At 41.0% G+C, this 24557-nt stretch overlaps 2 protein-coding genes across 8 annotated transcripts in view; one reads left to right on the forward strand and one right to left on the reverse strand.

The window, feature by feature from the left end:
* The window catches only part of LOC124272718 (slit homolog 1 protein-like), a 41264-nt gene extending 32077 nt beyond the window's left edge, over positions 1–9187 (forward strand). For 3 of the 7 annotated variants that reach the window (XM_046707914.1, XM_046707908.1, XM_046707909.1), the window contains exon 2: positions 8146–9187. In XM_046707914.1, coding sequence (XP_046563870.1) covers positions 8266–9057 — 792 coding nt within the window. In that variant the 5' untranslated portion in view covers positions 8146–8265 and the 3' untranslated portion in view covers positions 9058–9187. Of the gene's footprint in view, positions 1–1573; positions 2226–4667; positions 4759–5411; positions 5781–6797; positions 6822–8145 lie in introns of those variants that run through there. The other 4 variants (XM_046707910.1, XM_046707912.1, XM_046707911.1 and 1 more) reach the window with 4 other exon arrangements.
* The window catches only part of LOC124272719 (protein YIPF5-like), a 153307-nt gene that overhangs the window by 125393 nt on the left and 3357 nt on the right, over positions 1–24557 (reverse strand). The window contains exons 3-4 of the mRNA XM_046707916.1: positions 22297–22439; positions 20121–20155 (exon numbers count right to left, since the gene is read on the reverse strand). Coding sequence (XP_046563872.1) covers positions 20121–20155; positions 22297–22439 — 178 coding nt within the window. The remainder of the gene's footprint in view (positions 1–20120; positions 20156–22296; positions 22440–24557) is intronic.

The raw sequence follows: 24557 nt of genomic DNA on the forward strand, positions 1-24557 counted from the left end.
ATTATGAATTCATGTTTTTGAGTTGGAATATTATGTTTTGTATAAGTTTTGACTTTCATTGTTCACATATAATGCATATAAACATCAGCTGTGTTCTGATAAGCCACAAATTCATTTATGCTTGAATATCATTATGGAGAATATATGTTCTGTGTCTTTTATCAAATTAACTAAGAATTTTGCTATCTTTCTTTCCTTGAATATGATCCCAAAGTTAGAATATTCAAGCATCTAAAAACAAGGTACACATACCAAGGTGATGGAAGGAGACTGGGGGAATTGGGCAAGTTTGCCTGAGGGTAGGGACTGTCATCTACACAGCAGGGGAAGACCGAGACAATAATCTACATGTCCCAGGGTTGCCCTGCCCCCAGGGGAAATATCTATATAGATCAACAGCGATCACACGGCAATAAAAGTCCCCATTTATCAAACAAACAGGCAAACTGTCTGAGGTCTGAGCATATCCTTCATAGAATCATTACTTCATCACTAGTATTTAATACTTTTTAATTGATTTCTTTCAAAATAACTAAACCAGCCACTTTCCCCGGTCAGAGTATGCTGATGAGGACACACTTGGTTTCAGGCTACTAATTGTTATTGTATGTACATCCGACTTCTAGGATGAGTATGTTCTATAAGCATCCAATAGATCTACAAAGGAGTACAATATGTATGTTATACCCCAAGGTGCGGGCTGATAAACACTCATATCTTTTGATCCGAGATACTGCTCTGATAGCCAAAGGTCACCTCGATACTGGGGTTATATCAACCATAATACCATGTCTTCTAGAAACCTAGTAACATTTCTTTGTGGGAGTACTTCCATATCACATCTTGTCTATTTCTGGAACTCCTGCTTTACACTTATCAAGACAGTATCTGCCTTATAGTCCACTGAATCTGACCTCTGTACTCAACACTGTCAACATGGAGATACACAGGAACCCTGGGAAGCATCAAGTTATTCATCCATGAACATATGCACTGGTATGACTGGCTGACTCAGGCTTTACATATTTCCCTTCAACACCTCGGTGTAACTAGCAATGTTACTCTTTGGTCACACTTCCTCTAAGAAAGACACTCCCCCCTGTGTACAGAGCCAGTGATAGGGAGGCTGTATTGCAGCCTGACACAGACCCATGAACAAGGGATGGTGTCATGTAGGGTTGGAGGAATGCCTCTCATCAGGATGCCATGTGCACTGAGGTGCATCCATGCAGAGCTTCTGCTCACTGCACTGGCCAAAGCAGGCACAAGACTATGCAGCTGAAGTGATCCATCACGCTACTGTCATTTACAACTATTTCTTGAGTTCCTCTCATAATTACAATTTTCTCACCTCGACTTCACTGCCAGGTCAAACAAACACAGCCAATAAGTACTGAGCATTTACTGGATACCTATCACCCTGTTCACAAGTGCATTCTTCATCCAGCCCCTTGACAGACACTCCCCCTTACTCCCTCCTCCTGTTTCCTCAGGGGAGATGCCACAACATTGAGGGGAGCTGACTGCCTCAGGCCACATGATGTGCACAGGCCCAACTGACAGGCAAGCATCACCCCAGTAGTGTACACAGTGCATGTGGTGTCAGCTACACAGCTCCCTAGCAGGCTCCACAAGTCTTCTAGGCTCCCTGTGACTTGTGGTAACTGGTGGAATAAGGCAAACTGTAGGACACTCTGCCATCCTGCACATGGTAACAGGGGTAGAACACAGCAATACAGTATACCACAACTTTAAACGCCTCGGTCAGAGCCCAGTGGAATACGATTTAATACAGCATGGATATTGGATACAGCTCCCTTAGGAGGAGTACAATATTTTCTACATACTGTACTAGCTCCCTGTAATCTACAGTGTGAGAGACTGAACTACACATTGTGGTAGTTTGCTCACCAACTCTGTATCACAAGTACAGAGACTCCCTGCTTAGAGGCTAGGCTCTGGGACACCACACTGTCGGAATAACATGCCATGTGCTGTCAAGGACAGAAGGCCCACTGTGAAGGAAACAGGACACAGTGAGGTGATATACCTGCCATAGTGTGTAACATTAGTCAACAAGGGAGATAATACCTCACAGGATATAAGTGTTTTATCCCACAGCTTTTGTCAGTCCTTGACGTGTAACTGTGGTGAATATCTGACATGGAACAGAAAGTAGTACTATTCACGTAGAGGAGCCAGGATAGAATCAATCTGAACCCAAGGTGAGAAAAACATTGTGTATATAATATGTCCATATAATCTGCACTGCAGTGTTTTTAAAATCCATGATTTGTGGTAGGGCCACACCTACCAGTATGTCTGATTTGAATACATGCTTTCCTGTCATGTGACAAAGACTACTGGGTATATCACCTCTTGCACTGCTATATATTTTATATGCCATGGTTTGAATGCTGTATTGACAAACCAGCTCAGTAAGAATTATGATACATGCACGATAACTCCGTGATCTGTCAACTCCTGCCCCAGGCACAGTATGCATGTGAGACACAATGTAAGGATAGGTTCAAGCAGGACATAATACCACACTTGAGGTAGAAAGCTTGATCGCTCAGACATACAGTTTCAAATTCTCCCATCCCTGTCCGGACGTTATAGGCCATATTTCCCTGATGGACATTAGGGTCAATACGGAGCTTACTGCAGTCCATCAGTATCTGCCAGCCCTTGAGCGGAGATGATTACACACACGGTATGTTGATGGTGTCACTGGGACCAGTATTGGCAGATAGGATGGGCAATCCAGACACTCACTGATCCTTATGTGACAAAAAAGAATGATAATGGTATCTAAATGTATCGCCATAACGACCACCATCCCTGTGTCCTGGTTCAAGTGGCAGTTACAGGCAGATACATCACCTTTCAGCACGGAATAATGGCATATCGCACACTTCCTTTTATCTTCAATTACCAATATTACACATTGGTTTATGTGCGGTCAACTGCGGAGAGGGATTGAAGTGCAAATAATGGCAGCAACAGGTTTGACTTTAACATCCGACTTCCATTAAAAACTTATTTGTTTGAGACATCGTGTGAAGCCCGAAAGGAACGCTAATCCGGGCGAGTAAACTAATTGAGAAATGTCACATGGCTGTAAGCATGGCCCATATTGAGCAGTGCCTGAGGATGTTGGCTAACACAGATCTCCAGTTGGTTATTGGCAGATGAACTTGTCTGCCTCCCCTCCTTGCCAGTCCACACTGAAGCGTCTCATCCATGCATGTTTGTGTAATCAGACACCCCATGCGTTTGCAGAGCACAGGTTACACTGAGTCGTGCACCAGGTCACCTGTCCGAGATGGCTCCCGTTCAAATACACCTGTAACGACCTCAGGTGTACCTGTCTGTTCGCTTGCTATGGTGGCAGGTCCCCTCAGCCGATCACACTATCACATTACTGGGTAAGCACACACAAAGATTCTATAAACTGACGCTATTGCCTTTCGGGATTATTTCATGGCGTAAACATTTGTGCCGCTTTGATTTCAATAGATGTTTTTAAGTTAAATGTTTGTTTTCTTGGCAACCTTTCTTGGCCAGTTGATATAGTGGCTACTTGGCTCCATCTGACAGAGGTAACACCAAGCTGAGAGACTCTGATTCTAGAAGAAGCTAACTTTAATTGCTGGTAGTTACACACCATCAGGAAGTTGGACTTCCTTACCTGATTTAACATATCTCCCTGTATGTGGCTTGGGTTGAAATAATTTGTTGGTCATTAGAGATATGTAACATATGTTATATTTGACCACTTTCTAAATGGCATTGTGTACTCACATTACAGATATATTTTGTTGGTGATGTTTAACTCAAGACTGAGATGAGACTGAGTGAGTGAGTGAGTGAGAACACTTTTATGAAAGTTAAAGCAAATCAGCAGTTATATGTCATGGATGACAGGACCAGTAGGCTTCACTTGAGGGAGTCCTAATGACAGGTCAGCATATGCCCAGGTACTTTTCCTCAAACTCCCTCAGGTGTTGTGGTGTTGTATCTGTTGTTATCTAGGTTTGTTGGTCAGGTAATAGTGGGTGAGTTAGTTGCTTTCACAAATATTCCACTCAAGGGACACTAAGGTCAGTGTTCACACATTGTTTCCATATGGCAGAATCAAACCCAGATGATGAGTATGACTGTAACCACTGAGCTACTGACTGGCCGTGAAGATAGAAGTCATATTTGGTTTACATCTGAACAATAATACTGTTCGTTCAGATCACATGGTCATGTTTACTCAGATTCATGGGGCGGTGGGGTAGCCAAGTGGTTAAAGCATTCACTCGTCACGCCGAAAACGCGGGTTCAATTCCCCAGATGGGTACAATGCGTGAAGCCAATTTCTGGTGTTCGCCGTCATGATATTGCTGGAATATTGCTAAAGGTGGTGTAAAACTGAACACACTCATTCAGATTCAAGTGTGTTTTTCAGCAACATGGCGATACATCTCATAATGGTGAAACTGTGTGTTGTGTCATTATGCAACGTCCACAGATTCATATCACATGACCCGAGGCTTATCATCATTGTGTGACTGCACAGCAGTCTAAGTCCAACTGATCTGATAGCCATAGCAATTACCTGCTGCTCAACGTCTAGATGCTATCTGTCACATGTTATATAACACCTCGTTCATGAGGTCACCTTGAACTCGACAGTGTCGTAGTAAGCCACCAGCGGTGATCTATGTTGTCATACCTCGTTTTGTTGGGCTGTCACTGAAATAGATGGTAAGGTCTCATCATGTCTTCCAGGAAGTGATATATTTGTAATTGAGACCTTCTTGTCCTAGAGTATTCTACAGACAAATCTAATTCACTGTTATCTTCTCAAGCAACTTCTACCCCTGTCTAATGTATTCTGATCAGTATTTCACTTGTGACTCAATTGCGTGGCGGAACGTCATTACGTATTCCAGTTGAGATTCACGAGGTTGTTAGGTATTGTTATGACCTCTCCACGGATTATTGCTCACACAGCTGATCATGTGCTGCTGCATCATTTGCATCCCTGTGATGATTCAGTACTTGCAGCATCAGCAACGCAGTCAACAGCTGCTACAGTAACACCTACAACTTAAATTAGCCTGAGCTTCGATATTTGTCGACAATGTTAATCTAATGATGTTATTCTGAGTGTTACCTACTTTCCTTACAGCTCCTACAGGAACACATGTTAATGATTTTATAGCGTGCCCTATCTTTGTGCCATGTTGTAACACATGCCTTCTATATGGAAATATAAGATGTTGAGTTAACCTGATCGGCATGTTATCTTCCCACCAGATAAGATGGTATATGACGTCACATGTCCCATATCAACAGGTGGCAATACCACTTACAACCCAATTCCCCGGGGAATATAGTGCGCACTATTAAGCACGCAGTTTCAAACTGTAGCCAAGCTTCTACAGGTCTTGTTGGAAGATTGCAGTATACAACTGAGATAGAGACTGTATATTATTCAACACTTGGTGTAATATAGGATATATATCACTGTGACAGTGCCATAAGGAAAACATCTCCAGCCAACAGGAACACAAAGACACCCAGTGTAGGAAGTCTCAGTCATGCACACAGGTCGTTTAGACAGCATTATCACTGAGTCATATGAATAAGGCTGGTGTGTACCGCAGCTGGGATTGGCAGTTTACAATGTCAAAATGTCATATTCAGGTCTTCCAAGGGCTACTCAACTCCATTAGAATGATCTCCTTTTCTCCTAAATAACAGTCTACCCTTGGACTCTCTGGGTAAGCAAAGCTCACCAAACCTTTTAAGACTTGGTAATTTCAATTTCAAAGTTAATTCATTTGAATTTCTCTGATCTTTTGATATGAAAAAAACTACTGTATTATGCATGTATTGTGAACTCTGTGTGTCCTTTAATACACTTCACTCTCATTAGGAACCCGTACATCAACTGAACATCAATATTTCATTAGCTTAATTAAAATCCCAGATCAAAACTATTGATCAGTCATTTCACTGATTTGTGAACCAGGATTCACAGCCCCGTAAACACAAGCCATTAACATGGAAACAATGTTACCAGATTTTCATGACAATAGATTGTGTGACGGTTGTTCCCATTGACGTGGTAGCTATTCCCAGGTAGCACAAAGTCCTGCACGTGTTGGCTCACATACCTCTCAGTCCATGCCGGGCAAGAACATGCCAGCCACTCATAATCCTGCCAAAGTAATTATCCATTATTCTCACAAGTTGATGTTTCACTGTAAAAGACTAACCATAAGCTTGATAATACCTTAATACAAAGGATTAGCTGACCGCTGGTCAACCAGGCTTCAGGAGTAGGAACGCTGGAGTATTACAAACTTCATGTGACACAGTCTCAGATTTACTTCTGAATTGCAAAAGACTTTAACACCTATTATGAGTTGTAGTTGTAGTAGTTGCAGTTGTAGTTGTAGTTGCAGTTGCAGCTGAGGGAGGGTGGGCAATATGACAGTTATACCACATCTGTTGTCATTCATATCCCTATTCAACATACCACAACCTAATCTGTCCACACTTGATGTATTCTGCCCTGGTTGATAAAAATCTTTCACTATTTGTCTACTGGGGAATATATGAATATTTTCCTTCATCCTATTCATATTTTTTTCAATGCAAAGATATCAGAATATGCTGGGTTCAGTGAATTTCTGCATACAGCCTACGGTGTTATTCGCCTGATTCCATCTCCATCCAGTAGTCATCCGCTGCCATCACCTCGGTAATCTTGATCATTGATTTCATACCAGATTAACAAGTCAGTTGAAGCTAGTTCAGTAAGCATTGATTATCACTTCCTTTGACTTTTTGTCGGATGATATTGGAACAATAAAACCCCTTGAACATCCCTTCCTTCCCATTAGCAACCATCTCCTGTAATTACGGAGAATCTTTCCGCACAAAATATAAAGCCCTCTACCATTTAACCTCTAATGTCATATTGATCAACCTTCGACAAATCCATTAGAATGAACTATTGAGATACACTGACTTCCATTTTAGCTTGAATGTTCGTTCTATGATCACTGATGCAGAACCCTATCTGGAGTAGGACATGTAGCATATGTCGAGTTCTTCCTCAATTAGTGCTTGTTCTGACACACTCGATTAAACCACATACAGCTGATCTGATGCACATCTAACTAATTCCAGTAAGATTTATTACTGCCTTATACCCCTGCCTCCTCTTCATCGAACTGCATCAGCTTCTCCTGCAAGTGCAGCATCTCAGAGTTTTCAAACAGCCTTGTAATTACTCTCATGCTCCATAAACTTTAATAACTCTTCATTATAGAATTCATTATGGCTAGGAAATGTGTATGTTGGATCAAAACCTGAAAGACTTTGGAAGGTGAAATTGTCAACACTTGTTTTTGACACCATTAGTAATGTTGGATCGTGTTGCTATGGAAACAAGGAAGCTGCTGTCACCTTGTGAGACTTCCCCAAGACTGGTTGGATGGTTCATTAACAACATATTAGAGTGTCAATGTGGATGTGTTCTGGTGGGAAGAGCTGTATATGTCTGCCTGTACTCGTATTGTTGCCCTGCCCATACTTGCTACTCAGACCAGTGGTGGTCAAGTGCGTGAGTACAGTTTTAGGCTGCAGTCAGCAACACAGGGTCACCAGAATGGGCACAACACACTGCTCTCTGGTGAGGACCCTGAGTGACCACATTAACAACAGGCTGTTGTGTCAGGATTATTCAGCATTATGGCTGATGGATTTCAGGCATCATCGTATTTATTGAGTTTATTGTCATATTTGGGTCACAGTGGGTCCCTTGTTGCAGTAACCGGCTGATGTTCCGGTCACTACAGATCCCCTGTTGCTGGTCCATCTGTCCTGGACAGCATGATTGCTGAGTAGAACTTGGACTCGTCCCAAGGACTCGTCGCAATCCTCTCAATCTAGATGGTAGTATTCTTGTGAAGTAGTCTTCATTATTAATCTTGAGGCATGTGACAGCCTGTTTATGACAGTTTCCAGGCTAAGAAGGTGTCACTATTGCTAGTTTCATTTTCCCAAGTTACCTATTAGAGTCGTTTCTATGTTGCTCACTCAACTATTGGATTAATTTTCTGTTTCTGTTTCCAGGAATGGGTGGCCAAGGCGAACCCTGTCCCTGCCAGTCGCTGCTGAAGACCTGCACACATCCTTCTTCCTGACACAACAACTTCCTCAGCATCTCTGCAACATCATCTACACTAATTCACCATGATGTCTTTTGCTGCAGTGGTGGTGACAGTGTGTGTCATCCTAACTGTCCCAACTGTCATGATGGTCCAGGCAAAATGTGTAACCACCCACCTGGTAACTGGCTCCGAAGTCAACTGCAGTGGCAGCAACCTACAGTATGTACCCTGGGGCCTCCACAGTATGATCAAAGTTCTTGATCTCAGCAACAATAACCTCACACGGCTCAGTGGTGGAAATTTTCAGAAATATACATCACTTGAAAAGTTATACTTGAGGAACAATCAAATCAGTGAACTTGAAAATGAGACCTTCTCCATGTTAACCAAACTTAAGAATCTGGATCTGTCGAGCAATCAGTTTACCAGAGTTCCAGTAGAAGCACTGCAGTTGTCTGAACTCTCCCTTCTTTCTCTGAAAGGGAATAGACTAACTGTCATTGAAAACAGAGACTTCATTGGATTAAAATTCCTTAAGATATTGCATCTGGATGGAAATCACATTCGCACCATCAAAAGAGATGCTTTTGAGGGTCTGCAGTACCTCCAGATTCTGGAGCTCCAGAACAATGCCCTGCAGGACCTCCCTGAGGGAGTCCTGAGACACTGCTCCAGCAACCTGCTTACCCTCAGGCTCTACTACAACGCCTGGTTCTGTGACTGTAAACTACACTGGCTTAAGCTCTGGTTCCAGAACAACACTGGAGTCCGATGGGAGTTCCCCCCAGCTCAAACCAGAGTGCGACGGACCAGCACCTTACCAAGGAATGCCATTTTCACAGGTTTCCATAAACAACTTTGCTTGTCCGCCTGAGATGTACTCAAGTTCCGACAGACTTGAGCTGCAGCCTGGCAGCTCCGCAGAACTCATGTGCAAATTCTTTTCCATGCCAGAGATAAAGCCCAGGTGGCTCAAGAACGAAGCAGTGATCCGACAAGAAACGGATAAATATGAAATATATGAAAATGGTGGTTTTGAGAAGACGAGTGTGTTGAAAGTGATAGACTTCCAGAAGGAGGACATTGCATATTACACATGTGAGGTGGAGAACAGTAGGGGTAGGAATTCCATCGAGTTCATCATCAGCATGGAAGGTATTGACTTTGAGTCCATGTTTACATCACCCAAGCCGGAGCCTCTTGGGGCAGGTATAGATATGAAAAATGTGGTTATATCTGTGAGCGTTGTCTGTAGTCTCATTTTGCTGACAGTCACCATCATTCTTATAGTGTGTTTGACGAGTAGACACAGGCGCCAAAAGGCAATTAAGAAACAAGAAATTGCAAAAGAAATAAAGGATCACTTCATTACAAATGGAGACCTGTCAATGAAGTCACTTGACCACCTTGACGATGAATCTCTGACCAACAGCAACCATGATTCCAACACTACAAAAGACAAGCTGTCCGAACATGATGACAGCAACCTCCTCCATACATCACTCTCAAACATCTGCCGCCCGTCGTCACCGAACGGTCACACATACATGTCTTTTGACAGTGAACTCACAGACAATGATGAACTGACACAAATCTACTCTGCCATCCGTAGCCCAAAACGAGAGGGTTCGCACACAGAGTCCACAACTCCATTATTAGAGCATTACGCACCATCATCTGTTTTCGATTCTGGAGAACCACTGGATAATTCATCTCGCCTCCAATCTTTTTCCAGTGTCCCGCGAAATGGATCCAACTACTGGTCCAGCAGTAACCTGCCACGTACCCCGGGAAGCATGAGGTCCAATACCATCTATAATGATCCTAGTTATTTGTACGGGACAAATCAATATCCCCGGAATTACCGAGACTATGGGGATTATCGGGATTACCGTTATCCCACTCCTCCGCCTCCGCCTCCGCCTCATATGCAGAGGATCCATCCAACAAAGAAAAGTGCATCTGTTGGTAATCTTGGACTTCCACAGAGAACATCGGCACCACGGAAACCACCACGTGTGAATCGTTCAGGCGAGCGAATGAGTGACAGTGTAGATGACACAAACAGTGAAATCGGAAGGACGATGACAAATTCCAGTTTCAATGGCATTACGCCAGGAACCCCTGTGTGAGATGAAGTGCTTTTGTGTTGTGTCTTTTCATTGGATCATATCATCATTGTGCGTATTCCACCATTGTGGGCATAGCAGATACTGCTTATTGTGCTTCTTCAAGAACCTTTGTTACCATCGTAAAGACAAACACAAGGAATACCAGTAACCATGGTAACAGAGTAGCCCAGGTTTATCCATAGCCATACAGAAATCGCAAGATTAACTGGATTGCTAAGCATAGTGAATGTGAATACTGCACAGTTTCTAGTCTTGGAGTTTCCGATAAAAAGAAAGGAATAAATTGTGTATTGTATCCATGTGGATTGAACCGTGTTGCGCTGTGATGATGGTGTGGTTGACACCACTGTAGGTATGGACAGTATTTATTGCTTCAGGTCGGTAGCTGCTGACCTCGTCTCATGATATTTCCACTACCATGCTCACTGAGAAATGGAATCTGATATGCTCATTGTACATACTTGTATGGGACATAATTCATAACGATCGCAGAAGCCACTAATTATTATGGACACCTGTTTTTCTTAGACCTGCATCATTTGTACATAGAAACATTTGACATTGACAATTTTCGGGCAGAGTTGTCTCCCCTGCTTGACTCCCATTGGACTTCTTACGGTACTACACAGACATAATTGTATCCCTTGCTTTACCCTTGCGGGACAACTGTAATAAGCATTATCAATAACTTCAGCTTGAGTTACTGAGAGTTACTGAGATTTACAGGCTGGCTTGTTCCTGGAGACATGTTATACACTGTTTCCCTTACTGGTTATTGTCTGCCTCCGGGAAGTGAACACACGCTGTACAAATCTGTTCATTGAAACTGTTTACAACGTTAGACTTGTTGAAGTGTACAGAGCTGTTGTAAAAGTAATTTATTTTCTTGTAAATTGGTATTTACCTCAGATATGTGTGTTCTTTCAATGAAGATTTATCCTTAAAATCAACAACTGAAGTCTCTGTTATACCTGGTTGTCACAGAAATGGCAGATATATACTGGCACCACAGGCAAGATGTTATTACAAATATTACCAAATTTTGTTAATTTCAACTTAATATGGTGTGAATGAGTTCAGTGTAAATGCTGTTACTAATGCGATGTTGACCAGCTTTATACATGTTTGTGGATACTGATGGTCATTAGGTCCAAATTACACCGCCCCAATCAACACAGAGATGAAAATTTAATACGTTTGAACTCTAAGTGAGTGAGTTAAGTTTTACGCCACTTTTAGCAATATTCCAGCAATATTCCTGCAATATCATGTCAGGGACACCAAAAATGGGCTTCACTCATTGTACCCATATGGGGAATCGAACCTGGATCTTCAGCGTGATGAGCGAACGCTTGAACCACTAGACTACCCCAACGCTCCTTGAACTACACAGAAAGAAGTCAAATTAAATAAGATTACATTGATGAACAACAATTCAGAGAACTGTTTTTCAAAAATGCAGGTTCATCATTTTGTTTTTATGTTTCCTTAAAGAACACTTTTGAAATCTAAGCATTTGTGGGCTTGAAATTAACCATCTCTCATATCAGGCATCCTCTTGTTGTTTTGTTTAATAAACATATAAAGACCATCTTCATCCACAAACAAACGCATAAGTATGACTGATATTTACTGTTACAAACTGTTGTACAATATTCCTCCCTCAACTCTGTCACATGTTACCATTGTGTGCATGGAGTCTGCAGCTCTCACCATCAAGGTTACATCATGTAACCTCTTTCAGCATGGTGTACACATCTGAAAACAGTGGTAACGTTTACGCCCGCACCTTCAACATTTCCCAGCATGCAGTCCCTCAGGCCGACATATACGCTGCAGCGCTATCTAGCTTTGCTTCCCTACACAGGAAATGTCAATGTTATCCATCCCTTATTTCAGGCTATTATCGTGCTTCATCAACACATTACGATTCCCAACTGTTACAAACGTGATATAGTGATTATGTTTACTTGAGCCAAAATATACCCATCTCTGCCAAACTGACTATTGTCACACAGTCAGAAGCAGTTCCATGCAGGGAGAATCCTTGACTACTTTGTCATTCTTCCTATAACTTACTGTTATTCTCCACAAGGAGGGAACCAGCTCTGCAATATGAACAGATCAAGAGTCCTTTTTTAAACTGGATTATGTAATCGGCAACAGAAGCAATATTTTCTCTTTGTTTTCATAACTAAGATTTTGTAAAAGTCCCAGGTTCATAAAAGGAATACATCAGGTACAACATTCAGTTTTAATGAATGAAAAACAGTCAGATATATTATGATAAAAGATATTCACGTTTATTTGATTCCAAACATCTGATTGTGCATAATCACGTAAGTATTTATCGGATTGACTTGTCTCAGAGGTCCAAGTATTCTGCCTTGTGTCTGTGCATAACATCCAGGACAGAGCTGACTGAGGAACTGTCAATATATCATACATGGGTTATCCCATACAGACAAACACTGAGAGATAACAGACAGATGATTGATAATGTTACGCCCATCTGTGAGACACTCCAACATATTGTTGCAGCACTAGTGTCTGAGTGTCTTCAGCTGTGTATATGAGCTTCATACACTCCGACAAGCTTTAATCAGATTATACAGGCATATAATCACTGGCTCACAACCATCACACGGATCCCACTGACTGACATATCTAGCCACGTGTCATATCTAGGATACCCAGAATGCAATTTTTGTTTTTTTTCGACAGTTGTGACATACAGTAGATCTGCAATTTTGTATGACTAAATCTACATAAGAAAACTAAAGAATGTCATCTTTGAGTCTAGGTGTCTGCCCTCTCCCTCACAGGATAAAACAACAGCCCATTATATCCCAACAGTGCAGTAAACTGTATATACCCATCTCCATCATAAACAAGACATGAGAGTACAATTTCGTATTAGTGGCATTTTCAGAGGGGAAGGCACACAGAATGTAAATTTATTCTTCTAACAAGAACATGATTTTTTCACCTCAATTAGTAAAAGTGATCCATATTGTTAGCGTTTGAATCTTGAATGCCTGCTTCAATCAATGTGCTATGTACGTTCTATTTTGTTGAGCTGAACCAATCACAATGCCCTATTTTGGTTGCTGCTTGCTTATTTATTTGTTTTGAGTTGTTGTGAAGCAGTTCGGAGGGGACTACATAGATTCAGTTGTGTCAATGGAAAAATAAAATATGAAATAATATGGTGTGTTTGTTGTGTGTAAGATCAACATTAACAGCTGCAGCCAGGCTTTAACTGAATGTTGTTTTAAAATGTAGTCAGCAAGATACCTGGGTTATATCACACCAGCCTGTAAACTATTAAGTCTACACTAAGCAAGTGATGGATGATTTGATCTTCATAGATGGGGTCCAATTACAACAACCTGGTGCCGCTCACAGGGATGAGTAAAGAGATGGATAATTGGAAATATCGTTGATAAGAATCATAACAATACATGATCATGATTATCGATATGAAAATAGTGTCATCAATAATATCTAATGACATGAAGTATAAAATTACACAAAAACCACAAAGTTACATCAATATTCCACGTCTGCTTTCAAATAAAATTTTGTTTTTGTCAATTGTGTAAAAGTGTCACCATTCACCAGTGAAGTGAAATTTGTTCATTTCTTTGAGACTTTTAGTATTTTCTTTAATGTTACTTCTATATTCTTGATAACAGTTCAATATAAAGTCAACGATTATCAATCGCTATGATCTATATTGATAGTCAGCCCAACTCACTAAGGTAAGGGTCAGTTGAACCATGTCTGTCAATTATCGTGAGTAATCACCTCGTGACTACCGAAATTCTAGAACTCTGACACTCAGTATCCTCCAGTGTACTTGGCAACTGTGGTGCAGGAAGCACATAAACAAGGGAGTCATGGTGGAAAGATCGATCACTTGCCCACCTGCACTCTTGCCCATCACACTGAGCATGTTGCTTAAACTGTGAAACCATGCCCAAGGGCTTTGAGACATCCATCAAACACTTGCTCATTGCCTGGCTCTGCAAGACTGAACAGTGTTTGGCAAAGCTTCCAGTAGAGTGGTCCTTAGCTTACTTATAGCATAACGTTATGTCACAGGTTAGTGAAACATGCAAGTAAGTGTATGGAACTCAGGCCTCTTGACTTCAAATACCCTACAGCACTGACACATTCAGGCTTTCTCCCTTTTAATCATGGCGATCTTTATAACTGTTGGCTGGTTGGTTTGTTGTTTAATGCCGCACTCAGCAATATTCCAATTATATGGCTTGACAACGGTACAAGAATCTGTATCGAAACGTCGCACTCACGAAATAAAGAAGTTGTTATCCATAAAAACTTGTTCCATATTATATGGCGGCGGTCTGTAAATAATTAAGGCAGGACCAGACATCCAGTGATCAACATCATGAACATCGTTCTACGTAACTGGGATATGATGACATGTGTCAACCAAGTCAGCGAGCCTAAGCACCCCACCCCATTAGTCGCCTCTTACAACAAGCAAGGGTTACTGAAGATCAATTCTAACCCAGATTTTCAAAGGTATCTTTATAATGGTGAACATGTGGCAGCCAGCCTATATTTCAGTATTGGTATTACTACAATCGTTACAATACACTGCTTATATCATAAATGTATGGATCTGTCCATATTGCTATACATGATGATATCCCTTCGTCATCTGACAACATCTATCAAACACTGAAGACGGATATCCTGCAGAAAGTCAAAACATCTGTTTAACAGCCTACTTGTTGACCAGAATCCAAGACATTGGGTAAGAGAACCCCATACTTCACATTACAACCACATGGTAACAGAAGGAAGTTAAACGTTTGACAATATCAGAAACATGTGGATGATGCAGGGAAAGAAACCTTTTAAAATTTCCACTTGACCTCAGGACCAGTGAGTGGACAATAATTAGTGGTCCTGTCTGTACTTCACTGGTTAAAAAATCATCCTAGACTTTGGGGAAAATGCACTGGCCACCAGGACAACTGCAAACTTATCATTTAGTGGTCCTGATGAATTTTTACTAGCCAGGGACCACAGGACCAGCGTAAATTTCGCACAGTGATGATGGGACTATGTATTACTGTGAATACACAATGCCTGGTCAGATTCTAGTACTTTTGTTGGGATGATGAGTCCCATCCGGGATTCAAACCCACACCCTCAGAGTCCAGCACCTAATCACCAGCACACAAAATCTAACGCCTAACCTGCTCAGCCACCGCAGCATAAGGTTGCTGTGACGGATCGCATGATAAGACCTGTGGTATGTTGATAAGGTCACTGCCCTGTCACTGCGAAGTTACACAATGTGGGTGATGTGCCAGGGTCAGTCACCGGCTACCCTGGAGCAACCTAAAGTCAGGGTCACTGTCTGGGACAGTGTTCCCTGAACTGTACCGAGAGTGTAATGAAGGTGTTGCATGTTGTGATGGAAACTGCTGCATAACATTGCACACTTCTATACACAGAATAAGAAGCATGACTGAGTGAGTTTAGTTTTACCCCGCTTTTAGCAATATTCCAGCAATATCATGGCGTGGGACACCAGAAATGGGCTTCACACATTGTACCCATGGCTTCAGCATGAGAAGCAGGATGGACTAACATGTTTAAATTATCCACAATGATTTGATTGGTTGGTTTGTTGTTTAACGCCGCACTCAGCAATATTCCAGCTATATGGCGGTGGTCTGTAAATCTGGACCAGACAATCCAGTGATCAACATAATTGGGATACAATCATATGTGTCAACCAAGTCAGCAAGCATGACCACCTGATCCAGTAAGTCACCTCTTACGACAAGCATGGGTTACTGAAGACCCATTCTAACCCGGATCTTGACGGGTCTAATAATTCATGATGAACTATTTATATGAGATTATTTTATATTTCACCATGTCATGTGGGTGATAATTTTTGCATCATTATTGAAAAGGATTTCCAGCTGCCGCATTCTACACTGTATGAGCAACAACGTGACATTGGTACCATCAGCAAACACAATACAAACGAGTCAGTAAGTGAGTTTAGTTTTACTCCGCTTTTAGTAATACTAGTATTCCAACAATATCAGGGTCAGAGACACCAGAAATGGGCTTCACACATTGTACCCATCTGGGGAATCGAACCCGGTCACATCACTTTGGCATGATGGCTTAACACTTTAACCACTAGGCTACCCCAACACCCCAATACAAATGAGTTCCTGGTGACTGTAAAATAAATCTCAAAAAGGACCTTCCACTGATGGCATTTTGTATCAGAACAAAATAACCGACCAACTTAATATACACATTTCCATTTGAAAGTTCAATCAGTCTGACATAAATGTAATTTTGTCCCCAATTATTCATTTTTATAGCTGTTAAGGCAATAATTTCCTTAGATATTTCGCATCCAGTAAAACATTAAAGCAGTAAAGTGAATATGGGCATCTTATAGTACAGATAAATTAACATGAATATAGATCCTCTGTTGCAAAGTTGAGATAACATTTTCACTGAATTGCTCTTATCAAGAACAAAACTCTCATTCAGAAATACAAACCTGACAACATCCACTGATGATCTTAAACTATAAAGGATGGAACTGCTTCTGAAGCTAGTTACCATGGTTACCATGCAACAACCTACACCATTATATGTGTCATATGATCGCTGCCAACTAATGGAAGAATACATCACAGGATCTGGTGAAACACATTCAGGAACTCAACCCCTGCAGGTGTAATTCTACCAAAAAATAACTTGAGAACCGAATTGCATGGAAATGCTTCTCAATGGCCTTCGTACATCAATTGTCAAGTTATTTTGATGGGGCTGGATTAGTTCTTCCTACGGCAAGAAAGATTATCGTCAGTTAGAACTTCACTGAGCACCGCAAGCAATAATTTGCTGATACTGTGACCATGCAACACTGCTGGTGAAACTTCAGTCTAACAACAGACAGTTTTGTCTGGTGAAGTGTGGTATATTTTATGAGTGCTTCCATCACAATGAAGTCAAGGTACAAAACAGTTTGCCAACTACGAGTGAGTGAGTGAGTGAGTGAGTGAGAGTGATATTTGCGCAGCACTCAGCAATATTCCAGCTATATGGCGGTGGTCTGTAAATCTCGACCAGACAATCCTAGGGATCAAAAGCATGAGCATCGATCTGCAGAATTGGGAACAATGATATGTGTCAACCAAGTCAGCAAGCCTGACCACCTGATCCTGTTAGTCACCTCTTACGACAAGCATGGGTTACTGAAGACCCATTCTAACCCGGATCTTGACGGGTCTAATAATTCATGATGAACTATTTATATGAGATTATTTTATATTTCACCATGTCATGTGGGTGATAATTTTGCATCATTATTGAAAAGGATTTCCAGCTGCCGCATTCTACACTGTATGAGCAACAACGTGACATTGGTACCATCAGCAAACACAATACAAAACCAGTAAGTGAGTTTAGTTTTACGCCGCTTTTAGTCATATTCCAACAATATCAGGGTCAGAGACACCAGAAATGGGCTTCACACATTGTACCCATCTGGGGAATCGAACCCGGGTCACATCACTTTGGCGTGATGAGCGAACACTTTAACCACTAGGCTACCCCAACACCCCCAATACAAATGAGTTCCTGGTGACTGTAAAATAAATCTCAAAAGGACCTTCCACTGATGGCATTTTGTATCAGAACAAAATAACCGACCAACTTAATATACACATTTCCATTTGAAAGTTCAATCAGTCTGACATAAATGTAATTTTGTCCCCAATTATTCATTTTTATAGCTGTTAAGGCAATAATTTCCTTAGATATTCGCATCCAGTAAAACATTAAAGCAGTAAAGTGAATATGGGCATCTTATAGTACAGATAAATTAACATGAATATAGATCCTCTGTTGCAAAGTTGAGATAACATTTTCACTGAATTGCTCTTATCAAGAACAAAACTCTCATTCAGAAATACAAACCTGACAACATCCACTGATGATCTTAAACTATAAAGGATGGAACTGCTTCTGAAGCTAGTTACCATGGTTACCATGCAACAACCTACACCATTATATGTGTCATATGATCGCTGCCAACTAATGGAAGAATACATCACAGGATCTGGTGAAACACATTCAGGAACTCAACCCCTGCAGGTGTAATTCTACCAAAAAAAATAACTTGAGAACCGAATTGCATGGAAATGCTTCTCAATGGCCTCGTACATCAATTGTCAAGTTATTTTGATGGGGCTGGATTAGTTCTTCCTACGGCAAGAAAGATTATCGTCAGTTAGAACTTCACTGAGCACCGCAAGCAATAATTTGCTGATACTGTGACCATGCAACACTGCTGGTGAAACTTCAGTCTAACAACAGACAGTTTTGTCTGGTGAAGTGTGGTATATTTTATGAGTGCTTCCATCACAATGAAGTCAAGGTACAAAACAGTTTGCCAACTACGAGTGAGTGAGTGAGTGAGTGAGAGTGATATTTGCGCAGCACTCAGCAATATTCCAGCTATATGGCGGCGGTCTGTAAATAATCGAGTCTGGACCAGACAATCTAGGGATCAAAAGCATGAGCATCGATCTGCGCAGTTGGGAACCGATGACGTGTCAACCAAGTCAGCGAGCCTGACCACCCGATCCTGTTAGTCGCCTCTTATGACAAGCATGAAGATCAATATTCTAACCCCGATCTTCACGGGTCCATCTACAAGTGACATGAATGGAAATCTAACACTTCACAGACTGTTTTATAATAATTGTTAAAAAGGATTAAAATGATTAACAGACTGGATCAATTTACATGGAATATATTTCAAATCGACATCAATAAACAGACAAAACATGGTGTGACAAACTGATGTGTTCAAGTGAGTGAGAGTTCATGTCGTTTAATACTACAGTCAGAAATGTTCCAGTTGTTTACTGCAATCAAGACCAAGCGATCCAGTGAGTGAAGACAGCAGCAGCAATTTGCTCCATCATTCTGCCAGTATATCATGGGACTGATAAGACTTATTAAGAGACTCATTAGACACCAGCGTTGGCATGGTCTGATAGGGCATGATGAAGTCCAACCCACCAAGCCATGTTTGTGAACAGGGTGAAATATTTGAGGATGGAAGATGTACTAATTTCAATAGTGCAAACAAACAGCTGAAAAAACATCCTGACAGCCACAAAAAATATATTTGTTTTCCCAGTGTAACAATCTGCCTGTGTATTAGTGAGTGAGTAAGTTTAGTTTTATGCTGCACTCAGCAATATTCCAGCTATATGGCGGCGGTCTGTAAATAATTGAGTATGGACCAGACAATCCAGTGATCAACATAACAATGGCCAGAAGACATAAAGACTGACATGAATTTTGATAGCCAATATTTTATTAATCTAGACACTTGTATGGCATTCTGTTGCAAGGAGACAATGAGTGTGAATACTCTGCAAGTTTTATATTGTCCTGAAGAGAGTTCCACACTGAAAAACTTAGAAATAAGCTGCTTTCATGTCAATGGATGTTTCTGTCCTGATGGTGAGAATATTTCTGTTCAACTCATTCATTCTGTGGAACATTGTTACAGGGAAATCTGGAAACAATTATACCATTGTCACATTTTGAATCCTGTAAAAGAAACAACTGATAAATATCCTGTATAATAGCACCATTATCACTTTCCATAACTACTTCCGTGAGAAGAAAGCTCACCCCCCATCACATGCGGGGAACAAGCTACCAGGAGTTACCCCCCTTTAAAGCAAAGGAAGCAGGGTCCTACCTTCTGTATAATGTGGTCGAAGTTGATCCCAAGCTCTGGAAAATAAATATATACATCAGTAGATTGATCAACACTAGGATGTGATGTTGACAAATACAGTTACCATGGATACATCAGAATCAACAATGACTTGTAATGGTGCACTGTGCTACACACAGAAGAGGCAGTAAAAGGATGAATGATACACGCAGGTAAAGTGAATGTATCGGCAAACTGGACACTAAACTTTGCTTTGGTTGCACATTTGACCTAATTCTCACTGCTGATTTTCAGATGAATAAGCAATATTCCATTTCTATTACAGCGGTGGATAACAGAAAATTGGCTTCACACATTGTAGGTGAAGCCATGTGATGCCACAGTCAATCCCATGAACACTCTTAACTACCACCATCACGATATCTGTGACTCCTTGTAGCTCGAGTAGCTTCATTTGTTCCTTTATTCATTGAAAAGAAATATCAGCCTTTATTTTCCTCCTTGATGTGGCAGGTTAAGCAGATCAGCTGTCAGAAACGTGGTTCTAACTATGGTGGTTCAATCTGTAGGTGGCCTTGGCGATTGTCAGGTGAAGCCTTGTTGGTGTCTGTTGAGTGAGTGAGTGAGTGAGTGAGTGAGTGAGTGAGTGAGTGAGTGAGTGAGTGAGTGAGTGAGTGAGTGAGTGAGTGAGTGAGTGAGTGAGTGAGTGAGTGAGTGAGTGAGTGAGTGAGTGAGTGAGTGAGTGAGTGAGTGAGTGAGTGAGTGAGTGAGTGAGTGAGTGAGTGAGTGAGTGAGTGAGTGAGTGAGTGAGTGAGTGAGTGAGTGAGTGAGTGAGTGAGTGAGTGAGTGAGTGAGTGAGTGAGTGAGTGAGTGAGTGAGTGAGTGAGTGAGTGAGTGAGTGAGTGAGTGAGTGAGTGAGTGAGTGAGTGAGTGAGTGAGTGAGTGAGTGAGTGAGTGAGTGAGTGAGTGAGTGAGTGAGTGAGTGAGTACTTAAAGAACAAAAAAGGGCTCCTAAGATGAATGAAACGGAGGACCATCTAGTAGCCACACACCGCAAGGTATTATTCAGAAGATGGATGTACCCAAACACAGCACATTCATGAATACGCATGCCACAACCAGTATGATTCTGTTACCCAAACACTGACGTGTAATCTAAGGAATGAAAGAAAAATGTTGCTTTGTAACTTTAAGTACCAGAGTGGCTTGCATTTTTTCGGCGAAGTACAAATTCTAGTAACTTTTCTTTATTAAGTCATGTACAGGATTAAAACCCACACTCTCAGAATGAAGCACCTAGTTGTCAGCACACAGTCCACAATCTAACCCACTCAGCCATCGCTGCTTCCATTGAATGGAAGTCTGACAACTGGTAGTCAAGATAAGGTACTTTGTGTATCACTCCCACACAGGTGGAAGTGGATGTGGTTCGAATCCTGGATGAGACTGTCCCCTCAGACTAGAATTTATATTTTTTGTTTCTTTGTTATTTAATGCCACACTGAGCAATATTCCCGCTATATGGTGGCAATGTGTAAATAATTAAGTCTGGAGAAGACAATCCAGTGATCAACATCATGAGCATCGATCTATGCAATTGGAATGTGATGGCATCTGTCAACCAAGTAAGCAAGCCTGAGCACCAAGTCCTGTCAGTCGACTCTTACGCCAAGCATAGATTACTGAAAACCAATTCTAACCCGGATCTTCACAACACGGCACTGTGCAAAATTTATACATCATTTTATATTTATACATCATTTCTTTTGCAAACACAAACCACTGAAAAGAGCAAATTTGTAATTAAAGTGATTGCCAAAATTTCCCCATTAACAATTTCAAGTGATATATTTTCACACACAACACTGTGCAACATTTAATTATTTTGTTCATACAAATGGTGGGGCGTAGGGGTAGCCTGGTGGTTGAAGCATTTGCTCATCATGAGGAAGACCCGGGTTCGATTGCCCACATAGGTACAGTGAGTGAAGCCAACTTCTGGTGTCACCAGCCGTGTTATTGCTGGAATATTGCTAAAAGCAGCGTAAAACAAAACTCACTCACTCACTCACTCATACAAATGGGTTTTGCTAAGAAGGTAACATTATTGACTGACGCAACATTTACCCCTCACTATATCGGACGGATGTAAACTGAGGACACATCGACAGCCCCGGACTACGGAATACGACATTACCTTCCATCAGTGGGGGTTCATCATCGAAGTTGTCCGATGTTGTCTCGTTGAACGTAGCTGATGGAGTCATGATGGAGCCAGTGTACTGGGGACTGGCGTAGCCTTTGTTGTACTGCTGGTTGTAGTCAAACTGGCCAAACTGTCTGTAACAAGGGAGATAACTCAGTCAGGGTGCTGGTGTTTAGTAAGTGATACAGTGGGTTTCTTTTTAAAGTATTTGCTCATAACCAGTGTGTTAGCTTGTCTAAATGTTTTTATGACAGCTAGTTACACCAAGGATAAGCTTAACCTTGGTCACGCTCTTGATCATTCTGAATGTTGTTAATAGAGGTGTAATAGATGCTTGATTGGCATTTTAGAAGATGATATTTGATGAACATAGAGATTTTTTCTGGGTTACATCTTCTTTTTATTCTCGAGTACAACGTTTCAGGGCTTGTTCTGGCCCCATCATCAGGTAAAACTGAACAGTAACTGTTAACTCTGGCCGTGACGTCACAATGCTTATGACGTCACAATGATATGACAACGCAATACATGTGGTGGTCAATAGATACAGATGACATGGCTAATAGAATACATGTTATTATGAATATATAAGATGTCGTTTACTGCAAAATTAATGGATCAATTTAGAACTGTGCAGATACTTATACAAAATAGTTGATTGATTTAGAAATGTACAGAGACGTATTTATAAATGTATAGAATGTAAAGTAATAGCAGTGTTTACATAGAAATTATGCTTTATACATGGGAACAGTGACGAGGGAGGTGTAATGATATAGCACAGCTGTGATACAGTACAGGGAAAAAATCATTTCCCATTCTGCCTACAGTCCCAATTTGCCTACATCCCAGTTAGCCAACACAAATTACTGTAGGCAGAATGGGAAATGCTTTTTGACCTATAACATAATGAAACAACCCATTTACCAGTCCTTGAAGGGCATGTTGTTGGGTTTGGAGAAAGGATAATTAATGCAATTTCACTTGAATTAAACGACATCATGACATTGGTGATAATAAATGGCAGGTTTCAAAGCTGTGGTGGTCCTTATAATCCAATAAAGATACATAAACACATATACAATGAGTCTGGTCAGTTTATCAAACTCCTGATAAATTAGAGTGGGAACCAACAGCACCCACCACACAGTGGCAGATATTCATCGTGTTGAATTCATCACTTCACAAGCAGGAGGACAGCAAGTATTCTTTGCTGGGTACCGCTATCGCCCTAACGTCAGATGACACATTGACAGACTACAATGCATTCTACCATGACTACAGATGTATATACATTTTTTTAAATCTTAATAATGCGGTTATGGTAGAATGGAGATAAACATACTGTGTTGGAAAATCAGAGGTATATAACGAAATTCTTATTGGACACAACCATGCCCCATTAGAATGACTTCAATGACTATATGACTAGCACGTGGGTGGACTGTGAAGTACACTTTCCTGTAGGAACCTGGACACAGTTCGGCAATATTGAGCCCAGGACGATTAACCATCTTGAGGTGTGGCATCATGAGTTGAAGAATTATATTCCATGACATTTTGTCAATTCAAATGAATGAAATGCATTCAGAAAGAATAAAGATACCACTAGCTGGAGTTCTAAATTGATGTATTGTATCATGAGCCTTGTGTCAGCTATACAACACTGTTTTACTATATTGTAACACCACTAGCTGGAGTTCTAAATTGATGTATTGTATCATGAGCCTTGTGTCGCTATACAACACTGTTTTACTATATTGTAACACCACCACTAGCTGGAGTTCTAAATTGATGTATTGTATCATGAGCCTTGTGTCGCTATACAACACTGTATTACTATATCGTAACACCACTAGCTGGAGTTCTAAATTGATGTATTGTATCATGAGCCTTGTGTCGCTATACAACACTGTTTTACTATATCGTAACACCACTAGCTGGAGTTCTAAATTGATGTATTGTATCATGAGCCTTAAGTCGCTATACAATACTGTATTACTATATCGTAACACCACTAGCTGGAGTTCTAAATTGATGTATTGTATCATGAGCCTTGTGTCGCTATACAATACTGTATTACTATATCGTAACACCACTAGCTGGAGTTCTAAATTGATGTATTGTATCATGAGCCTTGTGTTGCTATACAATACTGTACTACCATATCATAACACCATTAGCTGGAGTTCTAAATTGATGTATTGTATCATGAGCCTTGTGTTGCTATACAATACTGTACTACCATATCA

Source organism: Haliotis rubra, unplaced genomic scaffold (assembly GCF_003918875.1).
Source record: "Haliotis rubra isolate DU_JTF1 unplaced genomic scaffold, ASM391887v1 Scf172, whole genome shotgun sequence".
Lineage (NCBI taxonomy): Eukaryota > Metazoa > Mollusca > Gastropoda > Lepetellida > Haliotidae > Haliotis > Haliotis rubra.